The 14655-nt window shown below is 33.7% G+C and overlaps 1 protein-coding gene across 1 annotated transcript in view; it reads right to left on the reverse strand.

Moving 5' to 3' along the window:
- The window catches only part of LOC108367308 (Zinc finger protein ush), a 628184-nt gene that overhangs the window by 73102 nt on the left and 540427 nt on the right, over positions 1-14655 (reverse strand). The window contains exons 8-9 of the mRNA XM_017621901.1: positions 3604-4600; positions 3238-3527 (exon numbers count right to left, since the gene is read on the reverse strand). Coding sequence (XP_017477390.1) covers positions 3238-3527; positions 3604-4600 — 1287 coding nt within the window. The remainder of the gene's footprint in view (positions 1-3237; positions 3528-3603; positions 4601-14655) is intronic.

Genomic DNA, 14655 nt, shown 5'->3' on the forward strand with positions numbered 1-14655 from the left:
TAATAATTTTGACCTAACAGACGGCAGTTATGCGGATAAACGAGCCGCAAGGTCGTGGGTTCGAGTCCCACGGCCAGTTGAATTTTCATTTATTTCGTTTTCAATCCTTTTTTATAAGTTCTATATTTTTTTTAAGTTGCTTTCAGTTGGTTGTTCTTGACTTTTTATTAAAATTTAACTCTAAAAATTTAAATTAACTAATAGTAAAATAAAAATGTGGTATAAAATAGAGCAAATGAAAATAAAATAAAGTAAAAGTAAATATATAGATCAAATAAAATAAAAAAAATATAAAATAAATAATAAAAACAAAAATTTGTTTCGCAATCGCTCCAACCGAGGATCGAACCTGGCAGCTACAGGCTTGTAGCCCGTAACTCTTACCACTCGGCTCGCGTGCTTTGTTTGCTTACTTGTACAAAAGACAACAGATGGCCGTTTTTATCAGTGTTGTCAACGAAAACTGCCCGAATCTGAGTTAATTCCCAAAAATTTCGTGAATTTGTTCGGCTGCTTATGCGCATTTTAAAGAGGAAAATGCATGAGCCAAAGCAACTAAAAGCTGTTTATGCACATAATCGAGCCCGTTTGTCAACCGTATTAAATTATATCCACCTTGTTTCTTTTGGATACAGTTTATACATGTATACTTGAAGCCTCCAAACAGTTTTGAATTAATTTGTTGAATAACTTTTGAAATCTAGGTCCTCTAATTCAAGAAAATATTAAAAACGACAGATTTTTTAATGTAATTTTTAAGAGATGAAAAGTTTATTATGTCATAAATTTTGAAGCTCACCATATTCTGATTTGAAATTTTATGCGTAATTAAAACATGTGTGTACACTTACAGCCCGATTCTGTGCACTTGATAAATTGAAAATCTTTATAATTTGTCATTTTTTTATTATTTATCAAGAATTGGTATTCTAGCACAGAAACCAAAAGCTTTTTTCTTGATAAATTATCAAGATTGAAAATGCTATTGACAAATTGAAATTTCATGTGAAATGTAGACATTTTGTATATTAATAAATTTGTTTCTAACAATTAAATACTCCATGTGCCGGCATTTGAACCTGCGACACACGGAATTATAGTCGACATCTCTAGCTACTCGGCTACGACAGTCAAAAGCTTTGTTGCTTTTAAATCCATATTTTTCATATGTGACAATGAAATCAGTTCCACACATGTGGAAATCAGTTCCACTTATGTGGAAATCGTAGAGCTTTTTGTTTTATAAATATTGACACAGAATACGAGGGAAGCTTTTACTTGATAAAAATCTTGATAAAATTTCTTTACAAAAAATTTATCAAGAAAACACAGAATTGGGCCGTTAATGTAACTCTACTTTTTCACAATTTTCAAAATTTTCGCCTTATCGCGTATACTTTTTGAAGCAATTTATTTTGAAAATATTATAAGTACGTACACTGAGGGAAATAATGCATAGTAAAAATGAATACTTTATATTTGATTATCGTTTAAAAATGTTCGTATTTAAAAATAATTTTTTCATACAAAATTTATTACGCACGTATTTGACTGTTCACATCTGAGTATGTATATGTAAGTGTACATACGCACCCCAAGCATGCAGAGCGCCGCTCTGAGAGGGCGACAACAGACATATACATACATAGTACAAATCGCGTGCTGTGGTGATGCTGGATATTCAACATTCGAAAACAAATTTATATACCTGGGTGTAGCTGAGTGCGCAAAGATGCTTGCCACAAGTTGTTGATATCCGGAGATGGTCGGGTTCGATTTCCACTGCAGGCAACATGCAAATTAAATTTTTTTTTTTTAGTTTTTGTCTTGATTATTCACTTCGCGGATGCTTTTTCAGTATGAACGCGGTCATTTTAATATGCGCGTAATTGAATTGAATATTTACCAATATACAGTACTTTCGTTGACGTTTATAGTACGATCAATTACGTTTCTATTTGATTTTAATATTTTTTCCCCTCAGTGTATTGTATTCTAAAAACAATGCCGAATTTTTTGATAACTTAGCAGAAGTTGGCTTTGAGAATAAACCAACTTTTAAAGATAAAATATTCCATATACCTGTAAAATGCTTCAAAAAAAAATTTACTAGAAGTGTGTTAAAATCCTGATTTACTACTTTTAATGAGGATCCTCCTTATAGTGAGAATATTTCGAGCGAGGTATCAAATGAACTTTTTTGGGCAAAGGTTCTGATAGTTGCTCCTCATTAATTGGGGCCTTTTAAATTCAATAGCGTCCCCTAGTTTTGGCCAGATTGGCTCCATTTTTCGAGAAAGCGGTTCTTGAAATTTTGTTTACATTTTAACTATTTTATAAATAACTCCCTCGGTTTTGAAGTTACATTACTAAAATTTTGCACATGAATGATTTTTATTATTATTGTACCATATCATATTATTATATTATCATAAAATCATCGAAATCGGTTCACTATAACATGTAGCTGCCATACAACTGGTTGTTAAGAAACGTTGTTTTGGGTTTTGACTCTTCAAATTAAGCAGTTAAGAAATTTAGTACTATTTTTATTCATCATAAACACTGTTAACTTTGTGGCCAAGCCACATATCTGAAGAAGCATGTATGGGAGCTATATGTTAAAGTGAGCCTATTGCGATGATTTTCAGAATTTGTTAAGATTATAAAAAAGTAATCTGCAAAATTTTAGTATAATAACTTTAAAACTGAGAGAGTTATTTATAATTTAGTTAAAATTTAACCAAATCTTCATGTACCGGTATCTCGTAAATCGGAGCCAATCTGACAAAACGGGGCAAGTCTAAATGTAATAGAATGTCCAAATTAAGTGAGTTCAACTATCAATCTATCTTTGCTTAAATTTACAACTTTTACAGCGTAATTTGAACCCAACTTATTATATTTAAGCGATCTAAATGCTTATTACTCGTCTAACTTTTGATGCACTTAATAAAAATTAAGCGCACTAATATTTTTCAATTTATTAAGAGATTACGAATAAAATCATATAGCCAACATAGGTGTGATCACAAATTAAAAAAAAATATTTTTTTTTTAAATCTACCTGTTTTTTAGATTTGCCCATATATTTATAAACAGCTAACTCAAGCTCAGCTGTCGGAATAATTTCATAATCCGTGCTAAATTTCCTAGTCGTGTTTGATGTAACAAATATCAATTTTGTAGAAAAAATATTTGGGCAAACAAATCATCATTACGTGTTTTCTTACTTACCGTAATGTATTGCCCTTATAGCGGCAGATACTACAACGGAATGCCTTTACTGTACCATGAGTCTCCATGTGCTTCCGGCTTTCGGACGGTGTTAAACTAACTACATCGCAAACCGGACACTTGTAGAGATTTTGGTTGGGTCCTGTGATGGCAGATGTCACTGCCATATTTGCGCTTTGCATGTGGTGTACGCCGCTTTGAGCTTGTTGCAGTGCCGGCTGTGGTGGACAAGGTTGTCCTAATTCATGTATTGTCTTGCATTTGCTACATTTGTCCTTGCTTAGTGGCATCTGAATATCATAAAAAATCAAGAACTCATTAACACTTATAAACAAAAAATAAACAATGTGATCATAAATATCTTACCTGTCCAGATTCGGAAGCTGCAGCAGCGGCAGCCAAAGAAGTGGTACTCATCGTCCCACCTCCTTTAGGGCAGTAATAATTTTGATGAGCTCGTAAATTGTCCAGGGAACTATACTTGATGCCACAAGCGGCACAAATAAGTTGTTGATAAGCAACTGGGGTAGTGTTTACCCCGCCTGCAGCCGCACCAACTCCAATGGGTGATGTGTTTGCGACCTTCGTCTCGTCTTCACAACTGTCCTGTTTGCGCGCTGAACAATAGTGTTGCTTATGTGCCAGATAATTCTCATACTTGCAAAATACAATATTGCATTCTTTGCACTTGGAGACACCCTGCTTCACATAAATTTGGGGTTGCACTGCGGTATTTGGGCCGACGATATTTACGCTATTAGATGCTGGGGGTCCGGTACCCAAACTGGGTAAGAGTATTGCAGATTTGCCCGCTGTCGCTGCAGCCAATTCGGCAATGGTAGAACTCGCTCCAGTTGGTGAATTGTTGTTTACAGCAGCCGCTGCTGCAGCAGAGAGCTTCAAAGCTAGTTCGAGATTTTGTTTGGAAAGCAGTGGATTCATTATATTCGTTTCGGAGATTTTTAACGCTATATCGGCAGGTAGCATGGAACGCAATGGTAAATCAAGCAAATTATTGGCAGCGGCAGCTGCAACTAAACACACGGTAGAGACGTTGACAGGAGGTGACATCGAGGAAGTGCTGTCCGCGCCGGAACTGCGAGGGCTGAGTGCACGCCGCTTTGGTGAAGGACTCATTGATGGACTATTTGGCAGTGAAGGTGCACAAACGATTTGTTCAGGTGTGACGGTGCCAGTTTCGTCCATTGATAGATTCTCCTTACCTGCTTCTAGCAGAGTTTCCATATCCATCATTTGCTCGTCGGCATCTGCATAAGACGACGTCAAGTGTACACGTTGTCTTTGCAGACTGGAATGTGACGGGGGTGAGCGGCGTAAGGAGAGATCTAGTGGCGCAGCGTCTCTAAGGGCGAAATTAATGAGTACGTATGTTAAGTGTTGAGATCTACAACTATTCAGCTACGGAACTAAATTCATCAGTCTATTATTATGTCTTCATCTTAGTTAATAACTTTTTGAGAGAGATTGTTTCATATAGGACGTAGCGGGTTAAGGTAATAAATGGCATATCAACAGGTTTTCCAAAAGCGTATTAATCTAAAATGCATAATTTTAAAATGTTCACCGACCTTTTATTTACCTTCCAGCAAAAGCGGAAGCAGAAATTGTTTGTAATTTGTTGAAAAAGTTTAAAGTAGTGATGCCAACCGAGGAGAATTCCTCGATTTTGGTGGAATTCAATATACAAACGATTTTTATCAGAAAATTCCTATTCAGAATAAAATTAAAACTTGTAATAACAATCTCTTATTACGCTGTCAGGGATTTAAGACAAAACGTAATTGCTTTATACAACCGCGTGGATATTATATAAATTCCAACAGTGCATAGCCTCACTTTTCACTTTATGTTTATATTTTACACTAGGAACACGAATTTCGATACGATACGATACCATATCGATACTTTTGGCATTCGATACCGATATTTTTTACTCTATAGATTAAAACGATATTTTTTGGAATCGAGTACCAGAATCCTAGTATCGTATCGAATGTCATAAACTCAAATTAGTCAGCTTTCGGACACGTCAAGTTTTGCTTTCAAGTCTGCTCATTCCAAGGCGAAGGAGGTGAGAAGAAAGGGGAAGATTGCAGATACCTCCCATTTAAAGAACCACGAACTTGAATTCAATAAAAGTTGTCGCGTCTGGAAGCAAATAGAAAACACAAAAGAGAATGCGAAAAAATTGCTTTCAAGACTTATCTGATTATCAACTCTTCCTGATATAAATTGGGCTTTAAAGAAGAGAAATTTTTTACTATCGTTAGGATTGCATGTGGCGGGATTTGAACACGCGGTCTCGGTGTTTTAAGTCAACACTTCAATCTCTACGTGTAAAAATAATAGATTGGCACTTACAAAATATGTTAGCGTTTGGCCGAGCTTCTCCTCCGATGTTGTGCCACAAAGGGCGCTTTTATGAGAAGCTGTTTTTCATGGCAGAAATACGCTCGGAGGTTTCTAATCACTTTTTCAGATATTTCTTTTTTTTTTTTTGATATTGGTATCGATATTTGCGATATCGAGCCTTTTTAATCCGATACTAATGGGTACCCGATATTTTTGCAGCGATACTTTAAATGAGTACCATATCGATACTTTCGGTTCGATATCGTGTCCCTATTTGACACTATCATTTCTAACTTCATTTTCGGTGCCAAACCTACGCCTGGAAAAATTTTTAGCAGCCTAATAAAAGTAAGTACAGTGCACGCTCGATAATGTGGACTAATCAAAACCAAGCGGGTACACATTTGCAAAATTTTTCACTTTTCACCAATTATACATTTTTAAATGAATATTTACATTTATGAAAAAAACTTTAATGGGTTTGTTCAAAAAATTACAGAGTATAGAAATACTTCTATCAAAAAAATTTTAAGTGTTCATATTAAACCAAAATTCTTTCAATAAAACTCATCTTACATTCACAGGAATAAAACGCGTTATGTACCTAGTCAAAAGAAATTAGTAATTTGTTCTGCTTCTTCTTCCTGATTACACTTGTTCCTTTTTTCAGACATTCTAAGATGTCTGCTTTATCTTTTCATCGCAAATTCTCTTTGGAGCCGATAGCAAAAATTAAACCATTCCGTGCCCAAGCTAAGTTCGTAAAAATTAATTCTTATGACTTGAACATGCTTGAGCTTGTAATTTGCAAGTCAAATATGCTTATTTCGCAATATTACGGGGTTCCCCGAACTCAGAAGTTGGATAATTTCATGTATTTCTTTACAGTAGTCAATGCAAAATAAAAAGTGTTCATATTTTAGAGTGTTTATATTTTACGGTGTTCACATTAATGCGCCGGACCTGTATTTATCAATTTATAGAGCATTTTTCAAAAATTTATAAAAAAAACTGCAATGAGATTAATCAAAGATTAGCTCCTAAACTACTAATCCGGTTGGAAAATATCGTATACGTAGAAGATAGTAAATTTAACAAGCTTCACTATTGTAGAAAGAAATTTAAGATTCGCCAGCCATATAAAAAAATATGCAATTAAGTGAGTACACTTTTCATATCTCTAGAAACCGAAATTTGGCTATTACCTTGTTTATACCGACACATAAATCGCTTTGAGCCAGTTCGCTGTAATTAAAAACGGATGCATAAACCAAATTTCAATACGCTCAGAAATTCAAAAGTGTATTGACTAGAATTTGTTTTCAAATCGGTTAGAAAACAAGTGTAAACACACCACTCATTTCACGCGAAGTGAAAATAGGCTTGTTTTTCTTTATACACCCCGTTTTAAATTTGAATTTATATGATTGTTTGCTTCTATTTAGGTCAATCGCGCAAATAATTTAATAAAGAAATATCGAAAGAAATAAAACAAGAAATCGAAAGAAAAGAACAAATTTTGTTTACTTTTGAATACGGTTTCAGCGAGTGTTATACTTTCGTCACTCGCGCGCACTGCCGTTCGCTGTGATAAAGACACACAGAAAAAACAATTTGTTGAGTCAAATCGGTTTTTTTGTAAATGCGGTTTTTACATTCGTATAAACAAGGTATATATCTCAAAAACTATTAAAATCATATTTTGACATCGTAATCAGTTTCAGCGGAAAATTTTACATAAGAAGTGATGGTGTAGTGCCACAGATTTTTAGGACCTGAAAACCTATAAAAAGGCAAAATAAAATAGCGAAATAGGCAGAAAAAGGCACTAGAAATCGCAAAAAAGGCAGAAAAAGACTCTAAAAATCCCAAAAAAAGCGAAAGACAAAAACCGAAAAATAATCAAAAAATACTTTCGACTTTTTAACTAACAAAACTTAAATCTCTACAGCGTAGCAAAATTGAACCACTAGATGCATTATGAAGTTTTCTGGCAGCATTTCCATTTGATTTTCGCGAAGAAAAACCTTGAATGTACTAATCTTCTGCTCGACGTGAGTTGACACAAGTGGCGCCCAATTTATTTATGGAACGTTTTAAACTTTCATATTATCAGGAATAGGGGCTTAACAATTTTATCTACACCCCGTTTCGTCTCCAAGTCTACATTAGCTGAGAAAACGGCTTTGAAATTTTCCAGCACCAATTTGGCAATAGGTCCCTGCGCCTCTATAAGCCGCTTCTCAATGTAATCAAAAATAAATTTTGTGTTCGTTTCTTAAAATGTCATATACTACGTTTATACGTAAGCTATTTTCAATATATACTATTACCTGATTATAAAAAGGCAATAATATGACCATCGAAAAAGAAAACAAAGTTAAAAATGGCAACGTCGTGATTATTAAAAGGCAATAGGATGACCATCGAAAAAGAAAATAAACCTAAGAATGACGGCGTCTTGCGCTTATTTGCAAATAGTACCACTAATCAATACTTATTTGCGTGTATTGTATTTAGTTATTTGCAAATAAAAAATTAACTCAGCGTTTATACGGCAAAGTTTACCATTTTGCAAATTGTTATTTGCAATTAAGACGTGCGTATAACCGTAGTAATACTCATGTAAGGCAAAAAGCCACATTCACCACCCTTTGAAGCTTTGTCAGGGGCGATCGGTTCCTGGAAACCATATGGTTGCTTAAAACGAGTATATTATCCAACGATGTAGCTAGGCAAGGGCAAGAAGGCGAAAACATGCCCTTTTGCAGAGTTGAGTGTAACATCAAACATATTTTGCACCGTGGAAGGTCAACATTTTTTGGGAGAAACGAAATCACCATTAATTTTTGCTTAAAAATTTTACAAAAATTTCACAATCGCTGTTTTCGAATCTGAACATTTATGTTTAAATATTAAAATAAAAGAAAGGCAAAAAATGGCAAATGTCTCAAAAAGGCAACATCAAATGTGTATATATGGAATCCGGGAAAGCTGAATCGTGGATATTCTTAATCGAATATACTTTTACTCTTTTGCAGAAAAAAGGCAATTTCCATAAAATCCGTTCCCTGCACGATCGAGAGAAATATAGATTGCGCCCATCGTGGTACCGCTAATACGCTCTTTGTGAATTTGACAGAATCAGCTGTGTGCGTGACATCATCTTGGTGCAGTTGTTGATTGAGGAAAACCAAATTTAACTGGATTTAATTGGGTACGGTTTAGTTGTTTTCCCAATGATTTCGGGCTATTGTGTCCGAATGGGTGACCCGATCAAAAAACTTTTACACACACTTGTAGTCAAGGGTCTACACTTTATTGTAAAACCTAATTTTGTATTTTGCGGTAACTAATTTAGTAATAAATTCGATCTGAAACGTGCACTTTTTTGTGAATTTCGGAGTGAGTTCTACGCATATATACTGTGGATGGCGTAGCCGGAGTTATATGCACAATAAATGTTGCATACCTTTGACAATAGAAAGGTGTTCTGCATAAAAATACTGTTTATCGAGTTTACATTTCCGGTGTTAAAATGCTAATTTTAGACCATTTTCCAATGGTTCCCCAGGGATATATGGAAGGTTTCGAGGGATCAAATGCAACTTTTTACAAAGTGTGAACTATGCTGTTTCTAGTGGGTTAGATATCAAAACTGGCGCCCCCTCCCCCTCCCCCTCAGCTCACTAACCCAAAAACAGTGGGCAAATAACTAAACATTTACTATTTAACTATTTGTGCGTAGTTTCACACAATTATTGAAACATTACAAGTCAAAATGAAGTCTGCAGTGGCAAATTGTAAAAGTGAAAACAAAAGGCAAGCGTGCGATATATGTAAGTTTTTTTTATTATGTGCATATGTACCCACATACATATTACTTCATGCATTTTTTCCAACATCCGGCATGTGCTGAAAATCGTACTTACTTAAAGGGATACATGCCAAAATTATTGCTACTTGTTCCTATTTTATTAAACGTCGTATATTTATTAATTCCTGCAAAATTAGACCATTTAATATTGATATTCCGCATTGTTTACATATTTTCCTATGCGTTTTGGCATTTCTCTCTCGCAATTACACCAAGATGCCGTCACGCAAAAACTACGCTAGAAAATTCGCTCTCATGGGCGCAACCTTGTGTTATCACCCTTATTCAAGAACCCGAAATTTCGCAATTCGTAATTCGTAGCTAAGTTACGAAAAACGAAAAATCCACATGCTGCAACCCTTGCGGAAAATGTGCAGCATTGCCAGCTAACAGTTGTTTTTCGAAGACAGCTGAATGAAGGAAAACAAAGTGCAATGGAATTAAAAAAGCCCTCTCATCACGTGCTTATTTATACATATTTAGTAAAATTGTTTGATTTTACATATTTTGAAAGAAACGATGGATTCTATTGCATTTGCAATTATAGCAGCGGAGTAAGAGCGCGCTATGGGAATGATATCACAAAGACATGCAGAGCTGTCGGGCATAGTGACCATGGGCGCATCTATGTATGTCAGCTTCTTGTTGAATTGTTGGACCACAAGCCAGAGCTCCTACAATGCCTGAAGAACTGCTTCTCAATCCAGTTAATGTAATAACAGCTTTTTCCAAGCCATTGAAAACATGCACTTTCCACCACCTGCTGCGCTTGCTTCTACCTTCCACCGCGCTTAGGGATTATAACGCTAACTAAGTAGAATTCTCCTTATGTGTTGCCGGAGAAGAGGGGATTCCGCATGTCAAAGGTATACAACATTTCTTGTGCATAAAACTCCGGCTACACCATCCACTGTATTTTTGAGCAGAATCCACATCGCAATTTACAAAAAAAGTGCGTAGTACAAACCGATTTTATTAATACACTAGTGCTCGGAAACATTTGTTTTAAATAAAAGTTTAATCCTTTTATTACACGTGTATGTTAAAGTTTTTGGAGTCGGGTTATGCGTTTGGACACAACGCCGGACCCAAGTTTCTCGATAAGGGCAACAAAGATTTTTTTTTGTTCGTTTATATAAAGCAGTGGAAAAAATCTATCTACGTATATACGAAAGGCAAATTTATCTGTTTAAATGAACACCACTAATAAAATAATAATGCATGCAATATTATTTAGTTAAACAGGACTACAATAAGTCGTGGAGTAGGCCTACCGGGGAAAACACGTTAAAAAACACCCCAAAAACACTACCCCACAAGTAGAGTGGAAATTGTGCATATTATGGAGAACATAACTTTTTGAATCGCTATATCTCAGAAATGGTAGTTCTTAGGAAGAAAAATGTGATAACAGTTTCAATAGATAATTGCATATTCTACACTTTTGTCTCACCTATTTTTGTGACAAACCTTACCATTTTGCTGAAAAATACAATGTTTTTGATCGAAAACATAAAGGTCATATTGTAACTTTTTTCTTTAACAGGAGAAATAAAAGTCAAGGTTTAACTTTTATATTTAACTGAAAAAATAAAAGTTAAATTTTAACCTTTACTTTTTACCGTAAATATAAAAGTCATATTTTAACTTTTTAATTTGACTGAAGGAATAAAAGTCAAATTTTATCTTTTAATTGTGACTGTAAATATATCGGGGAAAAATAACAATTATTTATTGACTTGTGAAAAAAAGCATAACAAGTCCCTGAAAAATATAGATTTATAATTAAGTTGAAAAATTCCAAAGAAAAAGAAGAATTGTTGATGAAATTATCAAATCAAACTAATCACCTTACAACTATATATTCGAAGACGGGACGCTTCGATTTAGAAGGGGGGAGTTAGCGCCATCATTCACTCGTAATACTTAGTCTTTCAGTTAGAGGCTTACGCCGACAGGCTTTGCGGCGGAGGCGTGGTCAACCTTATAAAATAGATTCTAAATAGCCATGAGGCTACTAATCTTATCATATCATCTCGTCAGCGAATGCAAGCCATTTCAGATTATAATTCTATTTAATTCATTCTTGAATTAGCTTTAAATATAAATATTGTGGTTGTTCAGTTATCAGGTTATCTGGTTAAAAATAATTTTTCTGATAAATTGATAAGCAGGCAAGCGTGAACAACCACAATATTTATATGTTACTTCCTACTTGAATTGAAATGTTGAGTGCCTGGCGGTTATGGATGGGCAAACAGAAGAAGGTCTGAGGTATATACATATGTACATACATGGTTTTCTATGTTCTCTACAGATCCGTATGTACTGTTTAAATTTAAAGAAATAAAAAAATTTAAAGAGTTAAGTTATTGGAGTAATTTAAGTCGCTATTAATCATTTTTTTTTTATAATCTTATCTACCGTTATGTTAGATTAAATCCCACTAGAATGGGCCCTGTTGACCCACTGATTAAAAAATGGCTTATAGATGGTTAAAATTTTCAATAAAATACTAAGCGCCAAATTTTACTAAGGATAAGGATTTTGTTTTATCTCCAATAATTGAGGAGTTAGATGCAATAATGGCACTTCAGCTAGAACTGCTTTCTGAGATATTAGCGTTAAAGTTTTTGATGTGTGATAACTCGCCATTACTTATATACCCGTGGTCAGCTGATTAAGTTAAGTGACATGTTTAACAGTTTTTCGTTTGTTTATTTAATGTTTATAGGTTTTTTATAAAAGTCTAGCTCATTACACAACCAGAACCACATAAATCCTCATATCAAACTTCGTATAAAAATTATAAAAAATCAACAAACTTTGACAATTACAACCAACAATTTTAAACTTTTTCTTCGGAAAAATTCTAGATATGCAGTTTTATAGCCCATGAAATTTAAGTAGGTAAAAGTGAAAATTTCAAGACGCTAGGAAATCGCGTTGAATTTTGGCTGACGGTGCTAGGCGTTTTCTTCTATGTATATAAAAGACACTATCCTAAGATAAAACGTGAGTGAATTGAACCTCTACTTGGCTTCGTTCATGTATTTTTTAATAACTAATCCTTAATATGGACCACACTAAAAGTTCCTTTTCATATAAAAATTCGTACGTGTCCCAGCCGTGACAAACGTTGTCCCACCCGTGAAAGAGGATTTTTTGAGTTTTTTTTATAACAAAGCTATCATTTTTGTTGTAGTTTTTGCTTTGTTTGCATTCGTGGTTTTTTGTTTTATTATAAGACATCAAGTTCACACACAAAAAAGAAATAAATTCGCAGAGTTTCCATAAAATATATCTGCTGCAAAAAGCAGATTCTTTTTTTTGTCCCACCAGTGACAGATTTTTTTCATATAAAGGTAAGCTGGAATTTTTTTTGCGTATTTTGTAATAACTCATATAATAGTCAATTACGTGTATCTTTATCAAAATGTAGAATTGTTCATACTTAAATTTAAGCAAGAAAGAACATTTTTTCATACTTGAATTTAAACAAGATCGAACATTTTTTCCGTACAAATTAGGGTGGCCAGATGCGCTGATTTAATCAGTACGTGTGCTGATTTTTTTCTATTGTACTGATTTTTAAGAGCCCGAAATCAGTACGCAAAATCTACTGATTTTTTGAGTTTGTACTGATTTTGTACTGATTTTTACATTTAATACTTTTGTAAATTGGTGTAATTGACATTTACTTGAGGTTTACATGTTCAAAACAATGGTTTTTGACAACTCATACGTGTGAGCAGATTGAAAGCATTAATTAAATTTAAACCATTATTAAAAAGGTGTCAGCTTGCAATTGTTTCGTTTCCTGGATTTCGCAAAATAACAAACTGTTTGGATTCAACCCAACCCAACTTCACGATTTGCAGGTTTTACAGGATTTACAGGAAAAGCTGGTTTCGCTATTAATAAATCTTATGAGTTAATCATATATTAAGTACACTGAGAAGATGACAATAAGATTATAATTAAACATCCACTGAGAAATCAGCTGTCAGTATTTTCGTTTAAAAATTTGGAAAAGGTGCAAACTACCGACTCTTGGATATGATATATGTAGCTTTACTTTGATTGATTTTCGACCACCTGTAATTTTACTTGCACATACACATTTAACACTATTGAATTTCATTCGTACTCGAAAATTCGTTCAGCGATAATTCGGTAATATACCTTTTGGTCAACATTTTAATGTGAATATTGTATTTAATAAGCACACCAACTAAATATGTTTTAAATTTGTAGCTTAAAATATGCAAACAGATTCTGACTCGAGCTCGTCTTCTACTGAAACTGAATGGGCTACAAAATTTTTTTTCTCAGTTCTTATAAATTTTCTAGAAAGTCTGAGACTTCAACTCACATGTCTTTTGTTGTATAATTAACTATATTTTTACAAAAAAATAAATTAAGTAAGGAAAGAAAAAATTTTCAAAACCTGTCAATACATTTTACTACTATTTTCCTGAGCACAGCTGTACATACATACGTAATACCATTGATTTGTTTTGAGGTAATGAATTTTTGTATTGATAATGAGTCAAACTTTCTGAAACGGGCCACTAAAAATTAAGTAGTAGAATTTCAAATATGTTTTGGCAGATATTCAAAGGTCTATATGTGAAAATTAATGTCTTAAAATATTTTTTGAAAATTTCAATTTTTCAAAAATTTATTCATAAATGAATTTTTGACCTTCTTTTCATCAATTTTATATATTAATTGCTATATTTCCGTAAATATTCAATGAAAAATAACCAAATTTTAATGGTGTATTCAGAAAAAGTAGCAGAATCGAAAAAAAATATTCATACTGGAAAAATTTAATTTTTTAATAGTATTAAATAATAATAAATTTCCCCAAAAAACAATTGACAATTTAACAGACTTCTCCTTGTGTTAAACAAGAAAAGAATTTACGATCTTATTCTATAAAGTATACACTAACCATTCGTGCAAAAATATTTTAGTGCACTCTATCCTATAACAAGTAATTTCACTGGACCACAAATTTCAACTTTTTCTCTTTACCAGAAACGCCGTTATGAAATTCTTATGTAAAATCACCCCCTGATTCCGAAAATCAAGGTTATTTTTAATTCTATGGTACCGTTTTTGAGATATTTGCAATTTACCGTTTTTGCAAAAAAAAAAAA

This window comes from Rhagoletis zephyria, unplaced genomic scaffold, assembly GCF_001687245.7.
Source record: "Rhagoletis zephyria isolate East Lansing unplaced genomic scaffold, Rhagoletis_zephyria_1.1 Rzeph_scaffold_00043, whole genome shotgun sequence".
Classification (NCBI taxonomy): domain Eukaryota; kingdom Metazoa; phylum Arthropoda; class Insecta; order Diptera; family Tephritidae; genus Rhagoletis; species Rhagoletis zephyria.